The 20072-nt window shown below is 49.2% G+C and overlaps 1 protein-coding gene across 1 annotated transcript in view; it reads right to left on the reverse strand.

Moving 5' to 3' along the window:
• Positions 1–296: 296 nt before the first annotated feature.
• Positions 297–20072, reverse strand: part of ST8SIA2 (ST8 alpha-N-acetyl-neuraminide alpha-2,8-sialyltransferase 2) — a 29911-nt gene continuing 10135 nt past the window's right edge. The window contains exons 2-6 of the mRNA XM_066328030.1: positions 16357–16419; positions 14294–14422; positions 13508–13765; positions 10851–11144; positions 297–1015 (exon numbers count right to left, since the gene is read on the reverse strand). Coding sequence (XP_066184127.1) covers positions 730–1015; positions 10851–11144; positions 13508–13765; positions 14294–14422; positions 16357–16419 — 1030 coding nt within the window. The 3' untranslated portion in view covers positions 297–729. The remainder of the gene's footprint in view (positions 1016–10850; positions 11145–13507; positions 13766–14293; positions 14423–16356; positions 16420–20072) is intronic.

The following is a 20072-nucleotide window of genomic DNA, read 5'->3' on the forward strand; positions in this document are numbered from 1 at the left end:
AAAGAAACACATTCAGCATCCTCTTCACCATCCCCTGGATGCTCTCATTCTCTGGAGGCCTTCACATGTCTGAGTGTCACTGGCATCAGCTCAGCTCTGCTCCCTGCCACCTCCTGGAGACCTCCTGCAGCCCCAGAGGCTTCCCCTGCTGCGAAGGCTGCGCCCAGCCTGGCAGCCCGTGTCTGGATGGATCTGGGCACTGCTCCCTGCTCGGTGCCACAGGACCCTGGGCTGTGAGAGCCGCCAACAAACCTTCCCTGCCCTGCCCACCCCGCTCCCTGCCCCTTCCCCTCCCCGCCACGAGCACGGGGCCAAGGACGCGCCTCGCTGCCGGCGCCCTTGGCCAAACAAACTAACTACCAACCTCGGACCAGTCACGACAAATGGCTCACGTTTACCCATCACCTAACATACCCTCAAAAACCAAGGCCACCTCCACACCTTCCAGATGTAAGGCGAAACACCCTCCGAGTCCGGCAAGCCCCACAAAGGCAAAGGGGGTCTCGCCCAGGCCAGTCTTGCGAGATGCTCCTGCACCTCTCCTTGCCCCTCCCTTGGTGAACACCGAACAGTTATAATACTCAGGTCAATATATATAAGGTACCACGTAGATATGTTTGTGTCGCTGTCCTGCGCGTTAACAAAGACGACCAACCCCACCAGGCACCTTTCTGCCCCCTCCCCTTCCTTCCTCCTGTGGCTGTGCAGGAACGTGGCCGGGGAACCACCCTACGTGGCCCCATCGCACTCCCCCACAGTCAGCTTCAAGGCTCCTTGCTGGTGCAGCGTCTTTAAGGCTTTGAACTCCAAGGGCATGGTGTGAGGGCTGGCCTGCGAGGTGTAGCCGTACTTGAGGCTGTCGTAGTAGTGGTACTTGACCGGGTTCTGGTTCTGGTCCAGGGGAAAGGGCCAGAAGCCGTAGAGATAGATCTGGTTGCAGAAGCGGGTGGCCAGGGTGTACATGAGGAGGCCGGTGGTGGGTCGCTTGATGTGCACCTTGTTGGTCAGCCAGTACCTGCAAAGGGACAGTTATTCAGCCTGTTACTCACCCAGATTACCCTACTGAATCTCTCAGGTGTCCAGCACCTCACAGAAAATGGCTTAAATCAATAGCGAGATGGCATGGTCAAGTATGTCTTGAAAAAGAAAAAAGGTGTTAATTAAAGAAGAAAATAATACAAAAAACAAAGAACAAAGGTGAGCACAGTATAGGGGCAGGTCCCATACACTTGCTACAACACCTCGAGAGTGCACTGAGAAGCCTCGTGCTCTCCCTTAAGTATTGGATGGTTCAGGTGGGGTTTTTTGCAAACAGCCCAACAGAGAACAGCTACTTTTTTGAGGAACAGGCAAACAGACCTATCAGTGGTTTTGTCTTGCACTGAGCCAATTACTGTCAGGAGAGCAAAGAAAATTCTAGTGTTCTTTCCTTAAAAGCTTTGGGGGTGAATCTGAAACCCTTCCCTATATGGAGATATCTGCTTGGGTGTGGGGTGAACTCCTACACTCAGCCAAGCCCGTGTCCTGCACGTTTTCTCTCTCCAGCCTCTGACTGAGATGCATTGGCGATTCAAAGTGAGAGGATTCTGACTAGCAGAGCTCTCCATGCCAAGGAAAAGCCTCTCTAGGGACTGCACCCCCCTGCTTTCTGCTAGTTACATCACACTTGTTGCCATGGCACTGAAGCATCTCATGCCTCGACAATCCTTTATGAAAAACAAATTGCTTGCAACAGTGGCCTTCGGTACTTCAGCCTACAATTATCTTCCAATCAACCCTGGAGATCAATACCACAGACCAAAGCATCCACATGTCAAGTAGACTCCAACAACCCCTCGAAGCAGACACAGTCAAACACACGCTGATGACTTTCATTGATGAATGAAGATTTTACTCTGACAGCAAACACCACAGGGCTGGAAAAACATCTGCCTTGGAACAAAGGGTCACCAGGCTGAAAGAGCTAAAATGCACTGCTGAGTTCCCATTACACCCAGCGACTGCTGCTGTGATCCTGGACCAAGATCCATCACAACACTGGGCAGCACGAGTCCATCAGACACACAATATGGCACATTGCAATAGAAAATGTGAGATATGGAGGTCAGCTGTGCTCGTGGCTGGGAAGGACGTTAGTTCTCATGAGGGATGGCAAAAAGAACAGGGGAAGGATGTGGGGATGTAGTGATACAACAGCAGAAATGGTATCAGCCGTGGTATTTTGGGCTGCTGATAAAAGTTATTGCAGCATCAACATCCCAGAAGAAGATGTTTCTACAGTCCCAGATTTATTGCAAAGGCAACTTATCTGGTTCACTCAGCAGGAAAACACTGTCAGAAGAGCAAAATCAGAAAGCAAAAGGTTTGGGGAGGTAGAAGATATCCCCATCAGGCACACTCCCTCCTCCCCCAGCGTGTCTGGTGCCAGCACTGCCCCAGAGCAGGCAGGGTTGGTGCACGCAGCACATCCCACTGTGCTGAAGCCTGTCTGAGCCCTTGGATTATTTTTAACAGATATTTCGAAGGGGCTGAGCTCAGGTGAGTGACTGGCAGCACCTTGGATAAAAGGCACGAGAAAGCAAGACAGAGCACGTGGCGTTTCTGTGCTCCCACCAGATGTCTGGGCTCCTGAGCCAGGTCCTGCAGTGGCAGTGGAGCCCCAGGAAGTGTCTTGCTCCTCATTTGCACTTTCTGCTGGGCTCCTGAGGGTCTGGTGCTCAGACAGCAGGAACCCTTGGGAGAGCTGAGCCTTAATCCTGCAAATTAGCTTTTCATGAAAGCCATTAAAATTTAGCAACCAAGGCACAAAACGTGCTTGCTTGTTCCCAGCCAGATAAGAGGAAAAAATTGACTTTTCTGGTGAATCAAATTCTGGAAGCAGAGTGACCGCCTTGGCATGTGCAGGAAGGGCACAGGGACAGTTTTTTTGGGTGCTACATCCAGGGCTGTCCAAGGGGGCTTTAGCAAAGGACAAATATGATGTTTTGGGAAGGAGGTCTTTGCCTGGCTCATGCTGGCATCCAGCAGGAAAAAGGAGCAAGAAACTGGGGGGAAAGCAGTACCTCAGTGGCACAGCATTTTCTGTGCTTGCCCAGCCGTAGGGCTGTGCTGTGGGGACCCAGCAGAGCTCGCTGCAGTGCCACTGCTCCCACAGGTAGCCGTAAAGCAGCCTCCTTGATGAGTTTATGGGTAAGCACATTAGACCCCCTGTGTGCACAGGGAAATGGGAGATTATCACAACCATTTAACGCTGTGAATTAGGGTATCCTCCTGCAGCAGGGAAGCCACCTGGGAAGAACTGTCAAGCCATATTAACCAGCTGGCTTTGGGGGAGGACAACTGTCTGGGTTTGTCCTGCAGCTGCTTTAGCTTTAAAACTCTCCTTTCTATCGGTTTACCAGCTGGAGTGCACAGAAAAATACTGGTGACCTTTTGCCCTGCCAAAATACTAACTTCTGTGTTTTGTTGGGAGGCTGTAAATAAATACCCTTATGAACATCCAAGGACCGTGGCAGCAAGATGAAGTAATTCTCGCACAGAGGCACGGACCTTTCATGTGACCACCAGTTTCCTGCGTATTAACAATGGGAAAAATGACCTGGGTCAGACACTGAAGCACATGCTGTCCTCTGCAACCCAGCACACACAGAAAAACCTCACCAATTCCAACAAGTGTGCACAAGCCACCACCCAAGAACAGCCATTCCAGTGTATCCACCTCACCAAATGCAGCTAGTGAGCACTCACTTGATAATACTGGGGTAGGGAACACCGACAATTCATTTTTGTAATAATGAAAATCAAAACCTGGCTCTTCTGTATTTCCCTTTGTTGCAGGCAGGGTATTGCAAAAGCCTCACTCATGCAGCATTACAAATTCTCAACACAGCTTTGAGAGGGGATGATGCTGTCCCAAACCACCCACATGGATGACATAACACAACACATAATGCCCAATCCATAAAACAGGCCACGCCACAGCTCCTGCAATTTGTTTCCTGGACAGTGAAGGTGGGAAATCCTCTGGTGAGGTCTGGGAAATACTTTTTAATGACTGGTTTGTGATGGGAGTGGCAGAGCTATGCAAGACCTTCCTCTTATCTCTCCCACCACTGTCCAGCTGAGACAGCAGCCACAACCCTGGGGCAGGAGAGAACAGCTGGGGATGGAAATAAAACCTAATTAATTCTGTAAATCCAAATGAGGTTGTCTGGGCACACATGGGATGCTGTGTCAACAGCGCACCTTTAATATGCGAGGTCCAGGATTTTAATTAGGAGGAAAGATAATCTCGAAGCAGGCAGTAATTATTTTTCGAATTGGCTACACCAATCACCATAACTATTAACTGCAACATTTTATGGAAGGAGACAGCAATTAAAAGGGAAGAGCAAAGAGCAGTCCTGAAACCCAATCCCTCTGTTCTCAGAGCTGCTCTCCCAGTGAGGACCTCCTTCAGAAGGTGGTGCTGTGTCTGTAAATAAACCCTCAGGCGTGCATGCAGCTCCCAAGATAGGCAGGAGCCTGAGCAGGATGTGGCTCAGAACAGGAACCATGATGCTGTCAGGGAAAAATTGCCTGAGACAGCTCTGGTTTCAGATCTTGATAGTGACAGATGGAAAATGCCAATCAGATCTTCAAGGCCATCTTTTGTAAGGAGGCAGCCTGGACACGAACCTAACACCTTCTTGAACTGAGACTTAAGAAGGGCAGCTCAGAGAGTCTCATCCTACAGCTGGGAGGTGGTTCTGCTTGCTCCTCATCTCCTAATCCTCAACTGGAGATGATTAGAAGGCTGCTAAGGAGAACTGCTGCCAGGTGCCTGACCATCAGTGCATGCCTCTTGTGCTCTGCAGCCACAGGGAAACAACTGCTGTGTTGGGACCTTAAAGCCCAGTGGAAATCCTTCAGGATTCCCTCCCTTCAGGAGGCATCACTCTGAAGCTGCCCTTAGGAAGCCACAGCTGCCACCTGAGCCAGGGGAGGTGGCAGCCTCCCCACTGCACACCTGAAGCACGTGCCCCACTGAGCACACTGCTCATCCTCCCCCAGCATCACTGAATTCGCGGAGAAGAGCCTGGGTTTGGGCTGGAATGCTAGGGTGCAAAACTCCTCCCTGCAGGCAGCATTCAAGGACTGCTAGAGAGGGCAGGGTCCTGCTCTCTGCTTACCAACCACCTCCTGATATGCCTGAGAAAAACCTAAAATAACTTGTACCCTCCAGATAAGGGTTAAACCACAGGATAAAATTAACAGAAAATCCATTGCCCTGATGAAATGAATAAAAGACACAGGTCAATGAAGAAATCAAATTTCAGCAGTATCAGCTGCATTATTTCATGATACAAATCAGAATAGCTGAAATAATGCAATTTCAGACTCTTTTATAAAAGAGCTAATTCATAGAAGTGTGATATAAACACAAGCTGTTGTGGAGGTGCTAGTCCTTGACTGGCAGCAGTGTATTATCAGTCTGCCACACACATCCTGCTCCAGTAATACCCAGGAGAAACCAGCCACAGATAACCAGAGTGAGTGCCATGACTGACGTTGGTGCAGGTGGGGACAGGACCTGCTGGTGCTGGCAGGGGACAGAATACACCCCAGTGCTGGGTGGATGGAGATGACGTGCTGGAGCCCAGAGAGCAACTGATATTCCCCCATTCAGCTTCTTCCAGCCCTTTTTTGTCCAGATATTGAGTCTCCTCTATCACTTCCACCAGAACAGCCAAGAGTACAGTGATGAGAGCTGTGCTGGACAAGCAGGGATGGGCATGTCCCCATCCAGGTGCTAACACTGACTCCAAAAGCTGCATCTGGTTTATCCACAGGCTGGGCAAAGGCCAAACACCAAATCCAACCTCCTTGTCCAGACTGGATCCAGACCGTATAGCCTGGTTCTGGTTTTGGTGATTTGGTACAAGCAAATCAACTCTGAGCCACAGATAACAAACTCTCTTCTCCTCCAGATCTCGAGCTCTGTGATGCCTTTTCAAACACATATAGTACTCAACACCCTCAAGTTAAAGCATTTCCAAACAGACAAAATAGGAAAATAATTGAGAATAACCTTATTTCTTTCATCTTTCCTTTCTATGCCCCTTCACTTATTTTGAAAAAAAAAAAAAAAAAAAAAAAGACTAAATCTTCCAGATAACAGGAACAAATTAACTCTCCTGGGCCCCCAGTGCAGACACTCCACAGCTCGGGTTCAATGTCCCTCAAGTGCAGAAGAGGTGAGGACAATAGCTCACACAAGGACTTTTTTGGCAGGATATCCACTGATCTAACCCACACATGGCTTTATGGGGTGTTCACAGTTCCCCCTCACATCCCACTCACAATCCTTGTGACTGGATGTTTTCTTTCCCTACACCCTTTGGACAGCTTTTTCCCTCACCTGAGTGCAGGACCACAGTCCTTAAACCATTTGTTTAATGTTTATGGGAAGAGCTTTAAGACACAAGACCCCAGGGCAGGTATTTCACAGGAGCTCCTGTAAGCATGAACCTCCATAAGGGAAGAAGCATGAAGTAGCTGGTTCAGAAAACCCACAAGCGGGTGAAGCTGGCCCAAAGTAAAACCAGTCTTGAGACAGAGGGTGAGAAAAGCTGATCTGGGAGGGCTGTGAAAGGGAAAAGCAGGAGCTTAGGTTTGATGTGTTAGAGAAAAGCAGAGGCTGTGGAAGGATGCAAGAGAGTGCAGTCAAAGCAACAGGTCAGGAGAACGACCTGCACACGTGTCCTGTGTGGCTGCAAGTGAGGCAAAGGCTGTTGGAATGGATGTGCACAGAGGGGACACGAGGAGAGGAGGAGGCAGGTGTGGGTTTCCACCAGGAGGGCTCCCAAGTGTGACTGATGGATGGGAAAGGCACCGTGCCCTGAAACCTCAAGGCTCAGGCCCTGTTTGGGTGTGAGGACCCAGGCAGACAGCCAAGGCCAAGGTGAATGCCCCTCGTGGCCTGTCAGGCTGCAGTTGTGAGTGCCTGTGGCCCCCTGTCCTGGAGAGCACACGCCAACTGTCACAGCTATTTGGATGTTAAACCTAATGGGAGACCAAGCCAAGGAGCCGCAAGCTTTATTGATTTTTCATTTTCTTTTTTTTCTCTCAAGAAGCCCTTAACAAAATCTTATGGGACTGGAATTGGTTACTGCCAAGAGACCCTTGTGATGGACAGAGTGAGAAATGCTAGACCAGATTAGACAAAGTGAAACGTGCCCCTGAATTCGCTGCAAGGAGTGACAGACAAACCTCCAGACACAATTATTTTCCCTCTCTTCCTGCATTTCATGTTATTTCTCTAACAAAAGCTGCTTGGCAATGGGGATTACAAGGCTTTTTGGAGAAGCTAACAGGCAACTTACAAGGGGTTTGCTCGCTCCCCAGCCAGGCGAGGAGCATGGGGCTCGCCAAAGGCATTTCTCAGGGGATATTTTATGGAACTGCTGCGAAGCAAGGCACACACACAGCCTGGAACACACAGCACCGTCCCCGGGAGCTGGTTCCCTGCCACCAAACTTCCCCCTCTTCAACCCTGGCGGTGACCTGGCTTCCTTCTGAGCTCCTCCACCGGAATGCTGCAGGCTCTGTCCCCTCCTGGTGTGAGAAAAACCTCCGTCCTACTGCACCGATTACCCGGAATCAACAGCACAAAAAGCTATCAGCAAACATTTAAAGCACCCTCACGGCTACAAAGGTGATGTCTCAAAGGATGCTGTTAAGGACAACAAAACTAAATGCTTTTTACTTATCTCAGCAATGCACCCTCTACAAATGCCCCAAAATGCACTGAAAATTATAGGAAAAACGCTCAATTGCCATTGAAATGTATTTTGGTTTAAGGGAAAGCAGAGCAAGACAATAAATACTGTGGTTCAAGGAGAAGTCAAGGGCTCACAAATGTGTTTTGCTGGTAGTGGAGAAAGAAAAGGCAACGCTTTTGTGGCCAAATTGAAGTTGACTGAGATGTCAGCCTTTGTAGAAAGTGCTATTCCTTGGGAAAAAAAAAATAAAGGGGTGCCTTGGCTGAAAATCTTCCCCCATTTCTCATTTCTTTGTGACTTCCAAATCAACTCAGGGTAGATGATAAAAGGTAGTTTTATCCCAGAAGGGAGAAGATGGGACCTCTCTGAAGAGCAGCCCACTGCAGCACAGAGGGATGTGCTGTGGGGCTTTGTGGATTATTCATTCTCTGCTGCACACCACATGCCACAAAAGGTGTTTGTTTCACAAATCTCAGATCTGTCCAACAAAAGCATAGTGCTATGAACGAGCACAGAGAGAGCTGGAGAGACAGAGGATGTTGTTGGATGCCACACCCCTCATTAGCAAAAATATGGCATGATCACAGGAATTGGAATGAATAAACACAGAAGTAACACAGAAGATATTAGAGTAAGTAAACTCCTGGTGATTCTGGTCAGTTTGACCTGAGGAAGGACTTCTTCACCCCAAACCACATCAGATCAATTATCCTGAGCAGATGGTCAAGACAGCCCTATTAGTACCTGAGAGACTTCCTACACAACACCAAGAGCATCAGCCACATCTCTCAGCTGTGCCCAGTTAATTCAGTTCTGCCTGAATCACTCTCAAATCCACCCAAGTCCAAACCTGAGGAGGCTGCACCAAGGAAAGGGTTAACAGTGACTCCAGCCTTCCCCCAGAACTGCACAGCCCTTTGCCCCAAAGCCCTGGGTGACCCCTCTGTGAGCTCCTGGGCCAGTCCACAACACAATGGGTCACTGTTGAAGTGCTCCCATCAGTTCTGCCTTTCTGAGGGGGTTGCAGTTTTCATTAGATTAATTGCTTATCAGCAGCATCCTTGTTTTCCTGCTGATAAGTGTGAGAGCAGGAGGGCAGGTCAGGCAGCAGCTCCTTTGGCTTAGAGGGCAATCCCTGATGAGGATTAGCACTGGCCTCTGTGGTTATAATTGAATTAGTGCTGCCTCTGTGCTGCCAGAGCCCCCTTCTCCATTGCCCCCAGCACAGTGACCAGTCCAGGGGACAGGAATGAGGTCTTGGCTGTATTTCCAACCAGGACCTTGGGGTCTATCAGCATCAGCCACGTGCTGGTGCCATATTCACCCCCAACAGCCCCAGCTCACTTCAGCTGCTTGCTGCTCTGACTGGCTGCATCCCTCTGAGCCCCAGGAGGTTTTGAGAAGCCCAAACCCACGTTCCTCACACAAGACCCCAGTGAAGTCCATGGTTACACCAGAACATGAGTAAAAGGAAAGCCCAAGGGGGAGAGTGGGTGCACTGCTCTGTGACAGCACTGAACCCCTGGGCCTCTCCCAAAATCCCTGCATCTCCTCCAGCCAGGCAGGTCCTGCCTGCCACACGTGGTGGCTCCAACACTGCTCTGCTGGAGCTCCACAGTGACAACCAGTGTGCCAGCCAGCCCAGCTGGGCCACAGGGCTGTGGCACACAAAGGCCAGGAAGATGCTGTGAGCTGGAAGATAAGCCCAGCAGCTGAGCTTGTGGAGGCATCCTCCTCTCCCATAGGAAAGCAATGCCTAACCCTTGCCAACTCCTCTGTAAAGCTTCCTATGGGAAGTTTCTGGCACTGGGAATGGTTGCCAGCACAGGATTAGCAGCCTGTTGATTTAGAGGGCTTATTACAGGAGCTTAATTCTATTTTGACAGATGAAAGTAAGTCAATTACAGCTAGAAATAGCTCTGAATTTGGGTTGTGGGATTTTTTTTTTCTTCCTGTCTTCCCCTTCAGTGAGTTGTGGTATCATTTCCTTCCCTTTCCTTACCTCAAAGCCAGTGTTTTCTGTGAGATGCCTCTCTAGCTCAGGGAAGCCTCTAACACAGGCACTTGGGGCAGATGTGGTACTTGCCCATTACTGCTGCCTGAGGCACCATGGCACCACTCCACTCCTCCCAGTGCCCCCAAGCTGCCCTGGAGCCTCTCCTTGGGCTTGCTCTTGGCAGAAATGACCCCAAAACATGTCCCCTACCCACCCCCAGCCCTGACACACAACCTGAGCTGGGACCGACTGACCTGCAGACCTCAGACTCAGAGGTGTGCAGGAAAAGTGCTCAAAGAAATCAAGGAACATTAATGCTGAGGCTTAGAATTGGGAGCACCAGCTACACAATGAAATTCCCATCCTGTGAGATTAACGGGCTCTAGTCAGGATCAGAGGACAACTGCTGCCATAAGTCATCTCCAGCAAAAGTCACTGTCTGCCTGAACTCCCTAAATGCCTAAGGACTCATGATCTTTCTAGAGAAATAATTCACAAAAGCAAGAGCCTACCCCATTCCCAAGTCATTTACATGAAAATCTCACCGCTGGGGCTCTTTATTTTTTCCTAACCTCCTCATCCCCACCACACCTGTGTCTCCTGTACACCTGAAGATGCAAGCAGAGAACAGAATAAGGAATAATCCCCATTTTCTTCCCTCAGAGTGAACCCAGTCACCACCACCTGGCCCTGTTAATCTGACCAGCAGGACCAGACCACGTCACTCCCACCCAGGCTCACCCTGACTGGAGGAGCTGTGTCAGACTTTATGTTTCACTGAAACTCAAGGTGATAAATCCCATTGCTAGCTCAGTGCACATACATTTCTCCAAGGAAAGCCTCAACCACAGGCTTGGGAGTTACGGTGACACCCCAGGAAAGCACTGGAGCTTTGGATGTTGCCAACACTCCTCAAGAGCACAGCAAGGAGTTCACAGGGCAGTCTCCAGTCCTTACCTAGGGACCATGCACCACCCCATCCCCGTGGCCTGCAGAAGGAAACAACTTGAGCTGTTTTCCTCCAGCACAGACCCGTGGATCACCCTCCACTCAGGAAGAGCTGGCTGGGAGCACACCAGGGAGGCTCTCACCCTCGGACAGCGTGCAGCAGGCGCAGCGAGGGGTAGGCAGTCCTGACGTTGATGTGGTGCTTCAGGATGAGCTCGTTCACCCACTCCACTCGCTCCTTGCCCCCCTTGGCCATGAAGGCTGGGATCCAGAGGATGCTGCCGTTGAGGCTGTGCAGGCGCTGCAGCAGCTTCTCCCTCCAGGTCTCGTTCACCAGGTCCTCGAAGGCGCGCTGGATCACCGAGGGGTTCATGGTCACCAGGTCTGTCTTCATGCCCACGTCCTGAGAGTACTCCTGGACAGGGGCCAGGTTGCACCTGCAAAGGGAAACACCCAACAGCCCTGTTCAATGGACTGAGAGAGGGCAGGGACAGGCATGAGAGGGGTGCGATGTCTAAAGTCAGAGCTGGTGACAGTGTGCTCACTTACCCTCACTTTTGGGAGGAAGAGGAGAGAGAATGACCCTCTGCAATAAATTAGGGATGATGAATGTAGGTGTTTTCCGAGCCTGAGAATTGCTAGTTCTTCCCAAGAGAAACTTTTCAACAGTTTGCTTTTTTCCCGAAACAACCTTATGTAAACAATATTCCTTTCCCACAACAACAGGTGTTGTTTCGTATTTCTGTTACCTAGCCAAGGGGAGAGGTGTCAGTCCTATGGACCAATAATGTGCCTTCTTAGCACAGCAAGTTATAAAAATGCTGAATGAATTGTAAATAAAGCTTTCTAATTTCTGCTGCCTTCCGACTGGAGTCAAGCATCTTTATTTTGTGCCCTATTGCAACAGATGAGCATCTCCATCTCAGGGCACCATCCCTCAGCATGATGGCATGTGCACATGTCCCTCTGGGACAAGGCTCATGTCAGCCACAGCTGTGGTGGTCTTCTGGTGCCACTCAAAAATAACATCAGCAACAAATTCCAGTCTCTGCTCCCATGGGAGACATTGGACAAAACAGCCTTTTCCACTGAAGGAAAGCACTTGCCTCTTAATTGCAGCTCTGCTGGAGTAACATTATCCCAAAGGCCTTTTCTCCTCCCGTTGAACAGCAGACCTGGTGGCACCAGTGGTGATACTGACACCAGCAGGACAGGGAATGCCAGGACATGGTCTCCACAGGGCCCAGCTGTCTGGAGGCTGTGACCCTCAAAAAACACCTTTTTCTGTAGTTTTCATTGCTGCCTCCTCTCAGATTGTACACGTGGGGTATGGGCCACGTACCTCGAGCTCCTGTGTCACACCAGCATGAGGGCTGAGGGCTGTGGGACAAACTGCCAACAAATCCCCCTTGTTACAGCAGCTCCTTGAGGGGGGTAATGTGTGTCTGATGGGAGGATGCAGAGAGATGCTCCCCCAGCATCCTAAAAACCAGAGGGTACCCATGTGTTTGCACAGAGTGCTCTGCTGTGGTGTTTGACAGAGAAGTTACAGTATTTAACGAGCAGGAATTGCATCCTAACCATCTGCCTTGATAATCAGCCATTATTACTGTTTCCCCTACTTACAGATGGGGAAACTAAGGGAATGGTGCAAAGAAAATCCAGCTACTGGCATGGGGACCCTTCGACTGACCCATCACAGGAGTGAACTCAGTAAAAATAAACATTGGACCTGTATCCTGGACACAGACCCAATCACTGGTCACTGCCAACCCTGTTAAAAAGGCTGCCTGGATGGAGCAAACCTTCCTCAGTAAGATGCAGATTCCAGCAGTGGCTCAGACAACCTACAGTGGGAACTGTGTCTGTGCCAGACCTGCACCAGCACATGGCTGGGGAGAAGTTGCTCAAAATCCCCATCCTGACATCCAGAAAAGCTTTTCTCCTGCCATTTCGCTGCCTGACACAAATGCCTCTCACTAAACTTTGCCAGAGCCACAATAAGCAGTTTTTTCCCTCTGCTCGCTCGTGATCCAGTTAAGGATAATGCTCTATCCCCTGTGGACAGGCTGGAGCTGCCAGCAGCCAAAGCAGCAGGATTTGAGTGGGGGACAGAGGTGACATTATCCTCATTCCCACGTCACGCCAGCACCGCCTCTGTGAGCTGCTGATGGATTGGGCTGTCCTCATAATAGACTCACCAGAAAACAAATGTCTGCATGTACATAAATCATCTGTGGATTGCACAGCCTCTCAACTAACAGGGGCTTCGGGCTGGGAGGGCAGGAGCTCCTCCTCTCCACTTCAGACACCTCCAGTAGTGAATTTGGTGTGTCCCAGCAGGGCTCAGGATGTGCTGCCCCATGTTCCTGGGGCAGTGCAGCTGCAGGGACAACAGCACTGGGGACAGAGGGGACACAGGGGAGTGTCAGACCTGGGCATGCACAAGTGTGGTGCCAGGGTATCGTGTGGTGCACCCTGCACTCAAGGGTAGAAGTGATTTGCGGAAGAATCAGGTTTGTGAGAGCCCAGAATGGAGTTTGTTTGCAAGAGGACAAACCTGAGAGAAGAGGAGGAGGCTGGGGGTTGGTTAATGGTGCACCATGAGAAGAGAAAACAAGGTGCACTTGCAAGAGCACGTGGACAGCACATGGAGGTGAGCAGAAGGATTTTCAGCAGGACATTTGCACTGGTGAACCCTGTGTGCACGTGGGGCTGTGAGGCTGTGCTGCCCAGGATTCCAGCCCAGGATTCCAGCCCCCCTGGGGCACTGTGCTGCAGGGAACAGCCCTACCCCTACCTTATGACGAAGCTGTGAGCGTCGATCTCGGGGCCACAGCCACTGCTGAGCAGCACCCCCGAGTTGCCCACGATGGCACAGGTGGGGAACTGCTTGCCCTTGAGGGGAGAGGTGCGGGGCAGCAGCTCGTACAGGTTCTGGGAGACGTTCATGGTGCTGTCCCTGTCAAACACGTAGTGGATGATGTCCCCCGGCTTCAGCGTCCCCTTCAGCACTGAAATGTCCTTCTCCGCATCCAGGAACTTCAAGATCTGTTTCCTGAGCACAGGGAAGAAAATACAGCTCTCTCAGGTGGGGTACAGAGAGAACCTGGGTCAGATGTAAGATGAGCTCTTGCCTCCTGGCTGCCCTCACCCTCTGGCCAGTCCATCTGACCGTGCTCTCCAGGCACAGCTTACAAAAGGATATTTCCATCTCAATGCCTGCTCCCTCTCCACTCATCCCTGCCCGGGGCAGGCTGCCACAGTCAGCCCACCATCAGTGAGGGGCCCTGAGGTCACCCAGATAAGGTCTCCTTCCCTCTGTGACCCGTCACCTGCACACACAAATTCCACTTGGCCTGAAAAACAGGGGCTCAAGTGCTCCTTGTTTTGTCGTTGCCAGGCCAGCTGGCTCAGCTGGGAATTCATTTCCAAACGATTGCTTACAGATATGAAGCCTAGCTCAGCAGGAGATAAGTCTTTTTATTTCTTCCTTGACTTCTTTAGATGATACACGGAGGCAATTTGCCAGCTTGCACTGGAGAGGACCAAATCTGTCTCTTGTCCTATAGGTAATTACCAGTACCTGATCTTCAAAGAGAGTGTCTGGTTGTGTCTCCATTTGGATGAGGCTGGTTTAATGTTGTGCTTAATGCTTTCATTACTTCTGTCAACAACAGCTGGAGACGAGGAGTCATTTATTACTACTTCAGCTCTGGAGAAAAGAAATTCGGGGAGAGGGAGACAGAATCTGTTAGCATCCCAATGGCACTTCTAATCACCGTCTTCAGCCCTGGCTGCTGGAATTCAAACTTCATCAGAAAAGCAAAATTGTAGTTATTAGCTAAACAAGAAGTGAAAGCCTGTTCGTATTCTGCTACACTCAAGCAGACAGACAGAGATCCTTAAATACTCACTCGCTTCCACGAACACAGACTGACAGCCAGGCACAGCTCCACAGACAACACACTGTCACACACTGAGCTGCAGGAAGGCATGCACAAAAAACCACACAGTGACAGGCTGGCAGATGAGCACTTGCAGACAAGACACCCCAAAGCCCCCAAAATTCACTAAGAAATTTCCTAGCCAAGGGGGTTTTTCTAACCTGCCCTGTTGCCTCGTGATCATGCATGAACATCCCAAAGTGGAGCCAGCTCAGCTCCTGGAGAAGATTACAATCCTTGCCAGAGAGGAGCAACCCTCTCTTCACCCAATGGAGAAATTAATTCAGCTGAGCTGCTGGGTGCTGCTTGTGAGATTGGGCTGTGAGCATCCTGTACTAAAGAGGGGCTGGCTGGCTCACTGGAAACTTTTTCCCTGCCTAGAATTGAGCACAAGTATTTCAGCACCCATATCACCTCTTCCAGACCAAGAAATGAGCAGCAGACAGATGCTGGAGATCACTCAGAGACCCCAGCATTTAATCCCTGCTCAAAGAAGCAAATCAGCCCAAGCACTTCTGTGACATTTAAATCAAACTGCATGAATTGAAGGAGCCTCCAAATATTTTGTTCCAGCCAGCTGCCCTCCAAAAAGAAAAGCCAAGCATCTTATCAAAAAGCTTCGTGTGTATCTGCAGACCCAAAAAAGCCTTCACACTTCAGAGCACTCTGAAAAATACACAGCCCAAACACTCACTATCAGCTAAAGGGAATCTCCCTCTCCACTGCAAAGGGCTTTTTCCAGCTGGGAAATGCTTTGTAAATAAATGCATTTATATAAAGCATGTAAACCCCAAGGAGGGAGCAGAGTGAGAGACAGGGCAGAGGTGGTGGCCCAGGCTCATGGATGAACACCCAGCTCCAGGGAACGTATCTCCAGCCTAGGGAAAGAGCTCCCCAGGACACACTGTGGCTCACACTGTATAATGTTTCAAAAAAGCAAGGAAATGTGTTTATAAATGCTGGCTGCCAGTGTCCTGATGTGTGTGTGTACAGCACCTCTCCAGAGGCTGCCAGTCTGTTGGATTTGTTTGCTTCTTGCATTTTGCTGCATCACTCATGTCTTGGAAAGCTTACCTTGAAGGTGTCAAAAATCATAATTTTGGAAGTAGGGTAAAGCCATCATGGGAATAACTCTGGGCTTTTTTGGTTTTGTCCATTTTCTGTGTTTTGGTCACAGGTGGTGACATCATCACAGAATGATATCACTCTTCCTTCCATGCTGGCACTGAGCTTTTCAAATGTGCCACTTGGCAATGCTGGGCTGACAGGGAATCATTGTAAAAATAACACAGAGAGACACTGAATGGGGCTGGGATGCCAGGGAATGACTCTGCCACGGAAGGATGTTACTGGAGTGCACTGCAATAAAACTGGAGTTCTGATCCCAAACACAGTGATCTCTCCTCTAATAGCGCTTAAAACTATGGAAAATAGCAACTCTATCACTGACTTATTTTCACAATAAGTAACTCTTTCTCATTCTCTCAATCACTGCAACTTCCAGATCCTTGGTTATTTGCAAATGATTATTGCACTAAGCTGGGAAAAGGAGGGGGAGAAATGATTAAGAAAATGCAAAGCAGAAGTGAAAAGGAACAGATACATTTGCTAAATAAGAACAGCACTATCCAGCAAAGAGGAGAAGCAGATTAATAGCTGCCTTACAGCAAAAACAAATGAACACAAAATCTAATTTACAAACCTATTAGATTTGCTATGTAAGCTGTTCACAGCTGATCTGATTGTACCTCTGCCTCCAGAACTCCTACAAGACAAAGGAAATGCATTATTTATAAATCCAGCTCCTTTCTGCCAAGCATTGTTCAACAGTGAAGAGCTCCTGCTCTGAAGGGCTCCGAGCGAGGTCGCCTGCGTCCCACCCCATCCAGAAGGGAGATGTCCTGATGCCTCTGAGGGGCTTTTCATCCCTTGTCACCGCTGCCCTGCTGTGCCTGTGGAACCATTCCAGCAAAGAACGGCCCAGGCCACCCCAATTAATAATATCTGTGTGATCTAACCAGCCATCACAGACACCTGCTCTTGCTGCCACAGCCGTGCGCGCCCTACAGCTGCATTAAATACATCTCCACTTCTCTTTGTGAGCCAGGTGTTAGCAGTGCACAGAGGAGCTCCCCTCCATCTCCAGGCTGCCAATGGACTTTCCCTGTCCTTTTCAAAGTAGGGACTGAATGATCTGGACAGGGTTCCCACCACTGTCTTCACCGGGGCTTTTAGCTGTGAACATCCAAGATCTCATTTTATGCAGATTGAATGACTTGTGGAGACCTCATAGTGTACCTTCTCCCAGCTCCCAGGGACCAAGGCCAGACCCAGAGCTCCAATCCAGCTCACTCCAACCCTGTGAGTATGTTCAAGCCTCTTCTCCCCACCTTTGGTGTAACTTGGCTGAAGCTACAAGGCCAGCTCACCACAGTTCATTCCCACGTTGGAGCTCAGACCTGAAGTGACAGCAGTATCACTCCCATGGCCTGACACCACCACACAAGGACAGATGCCAGACCAGTCTGACCAAGACCTGTGGGAATGAACAGCCAAAGTTTCCAGCACCTCTGTGATGCTATACTGAAGAACAGATTGGACCAAGCCCCTTCAGAAAACCAAACCATTCACACAAGCTGTGAATCCTCACTTAAATACATACAAGTATTGGTCTGCATCTAGCTGGCTGCAGAGCTCCTTCTTGATTTAGCTTGCTGTTTTCAAGGGGGTCACAAAGAACAACTCACCCACCTTGTGATGCTCAAGGGAGCTGGACTCCCATTCAGACACATTTTAACCACCATGTACTCACAGCTCTGTTTTATTGTTCCCATTGCACAGATATCCCAATGAGCACACTCATAAAGAGAACCAAATTCTCTTCCAGCAGAAATATTGCTACCCAGAAATATATACCTTAATGAAAATGTATCTCAGGAGAATGTATTTCTACCAGTTCTGAAAAAAATCCCAAATGCATTAGACAAAAATGAAAGAGAAAAAAGAAGTGTGTGTGAGCGTGTTTGGTGCCATTAAAAAGGATTTTCAGACCTGCGGGATGCAACATAAATCCCCTCATTAGGCTGAGCACAGCCCTCAGCACCACGTAACATCAAACCCTTGGAAATGCCACGATGGTTTTCCCTCTCCTCCCTCCTGCCAGACACCATCCATGGCCAAGTCAGAGTGATTCCTGCTCTGGCGCTCTCCTCTGTCCTTTGACAGACCTGAGAGCCTGTGAGCTATTTCATTTTTTGGTGCATCAAGGGAACAGCAGGACTGGCTCATTCCTGGAGCCTACTGGCATTTAACAAGGCTGCACATTAATGGGGTTCACAGTGGGGGTGGGAGCAGACTGGATTAGTGTGCAAACCACACACCTGCTCAGAGACGTCTGCTCTGAAGGAGCCTTCCAAATGGGATTCACACTCCTTCACACTTGCTGTAGGACACACAAAGCTTACAGAAAGAAATGTGGTGTTTTTTCTTTTTTCCCTGAATACATGCTGGTTCACATGTGAAAGGAAAAAAAGATAAATTAGGAAGTAGAGAAGACTATTCCCTAGGTGTTAGCTCCTACCTCATCCATGTTTTGTGGCTACAGCAGGAAGGATTCAGAGCATCACAACGTATTATTCAAATGCATTTTATCCAGTCTGGCTTTACATGCCTCCAGCGACAGGTCTGTGTGTTTCCTCCTCCTGGAATTAAGGCAGGTGTTGGGGCTGGAGATGCTGGATGTGGGGAAGACAAGTTGAGAGCACCTCTCCCAGCTGCCTGTGTGCAGCTTGGTGGGGAAGGGGACTGGCTGCCAGCTGAGACCCCGCTCAAGGACAGTGTCAGGGGTTACTTTTCTCCCCTCACACACTGTGTAAAGCAAAAATATCACAATGCAGAGAGAGGCACTAAGGGCTCTGCTGTCATAAATGAACATGGAGAGTGCAGCAAACTGGTGGAGGAGAGCAAGTCTCTGCTAACCATCTTCCCATGGCACTGGGATCACTGCTCTGCTGGCCAGCAGCAGACACCATGCTCCTGTGGACACCTGAGATGCAAAGACACTGTGGCAGGCTTGGTTTCTCCCTCCAAGACAAAGCTGAGAAATGATACTTGGCTGAATGTCTGAGCTGGTTTAGTGGATCTTAAAATGCTCCAAACTGTCAGTCCTTTGGTGCTTTGTGTGCCACACTACAACTTCAGGACGTTTTCCCTACAATCTCCCTTTGCACAGTGAGATGCAAGGTGTGCTGTAGGATGCCTTGGGGTGTGTTGCCCTGCCCAGCCATCCTCCTCAGCTCCCAGCCAGAAAACACCAGCTGCTCAAAACACCAGCAATGAGCCAAGCACAGTATTTCCCAAGGTCTGCCATACTCCACTGCCAACACAGGCAAGGCAGTACCCCTGTATGCCTTCACTTCCCCCACCTGGGAAGAAGAAACCATTTAGAAATGGAGGACACTAATTAAGAAGCACATGTTAAAAAAAAAAAATAAAATCCAACAAACAAAAAAAACCCCAGTGCATTTTATTGTACTTTCCTGACCTGGAGTTTCAAATCTCTTTGCTTCAAAAGGCAAAGACCAACCTCGATTAAAATAGCACAGATAGCATCGATTTTGAAAAGCTTTCTAGTGCTACACTGTGTTTGGACTGAATTGCCTTATTAATCTAGTTGTTATCAGTTTCATTGTATAGCCAGCTCCACAATGTGCCAACCTGCTTCCTAATCCTATTATTTACAAAACATTTTTCTTTGGGCTTCTGTTGGGATGTTTTCCAGTGATAAGTTGCATCTATATGTGCTAATGCCATCTTACTGACTTATGCCATCTTTTCTCATTTTCCCTGAGATTTTCAGGCTGCATTGCCACGATCTAAAATATTATATAGGTCAAAATGTTCTGTGCTCAGATATAAAGTGACACTTATTCATATTACCAAAGGATGTAAAAGAAAAATTGTCTTATGGTTCAGGCCCAAATTTTCTTGGATGAATAATTTGGGACAAATCAGGTATGCAAAGACTCTTCCATTCACCCCCTGTGAATGGGCCTGTTTAGGGTTTTTGCTTCCCTTTTCATCGTTTCCCTCTTCTAAAATGCTTCTCTTAATTGTTGCTAGGTGAGTTTGGTCTCGCTTCGAGCCACTTCCATACGTGGAATCAAAGCTGCTTTGACTGAACAAGTAGGTCACAGAGCCTCGTTGGGTGAGCAGATCTCTACGAGCAGATCTCACATGTCCACATTCCCAGGCTCACAAACTGGAAAACGTGTTTTCTCTGAGTATTTTACAATGCCTGCCTCCAAGTCGTGCTTCCCCCCAGCATCTGTGGCAGGGGATACACATGGGCATGAGAAAGAGGAACTAACTGGAAATTTCAGCCATATCCAACCACCCATTTCACAGCTCACAGAATGA

This window comes from Sylvia atricapilla, chromosome 13 (assembly GCF_009819655.1).
Source record: "Sylvia atricapilla isolate bSylAtr1 chromosome 13, bSylAtr1.pri, whole genome shotgun sequence".
Taxonomy (NCBI): Eukaryota; Metazoa; Chordata; class Aves; order Passeriformes; family Sylviidae; genus Sylvia; species Sylvia atricapilla.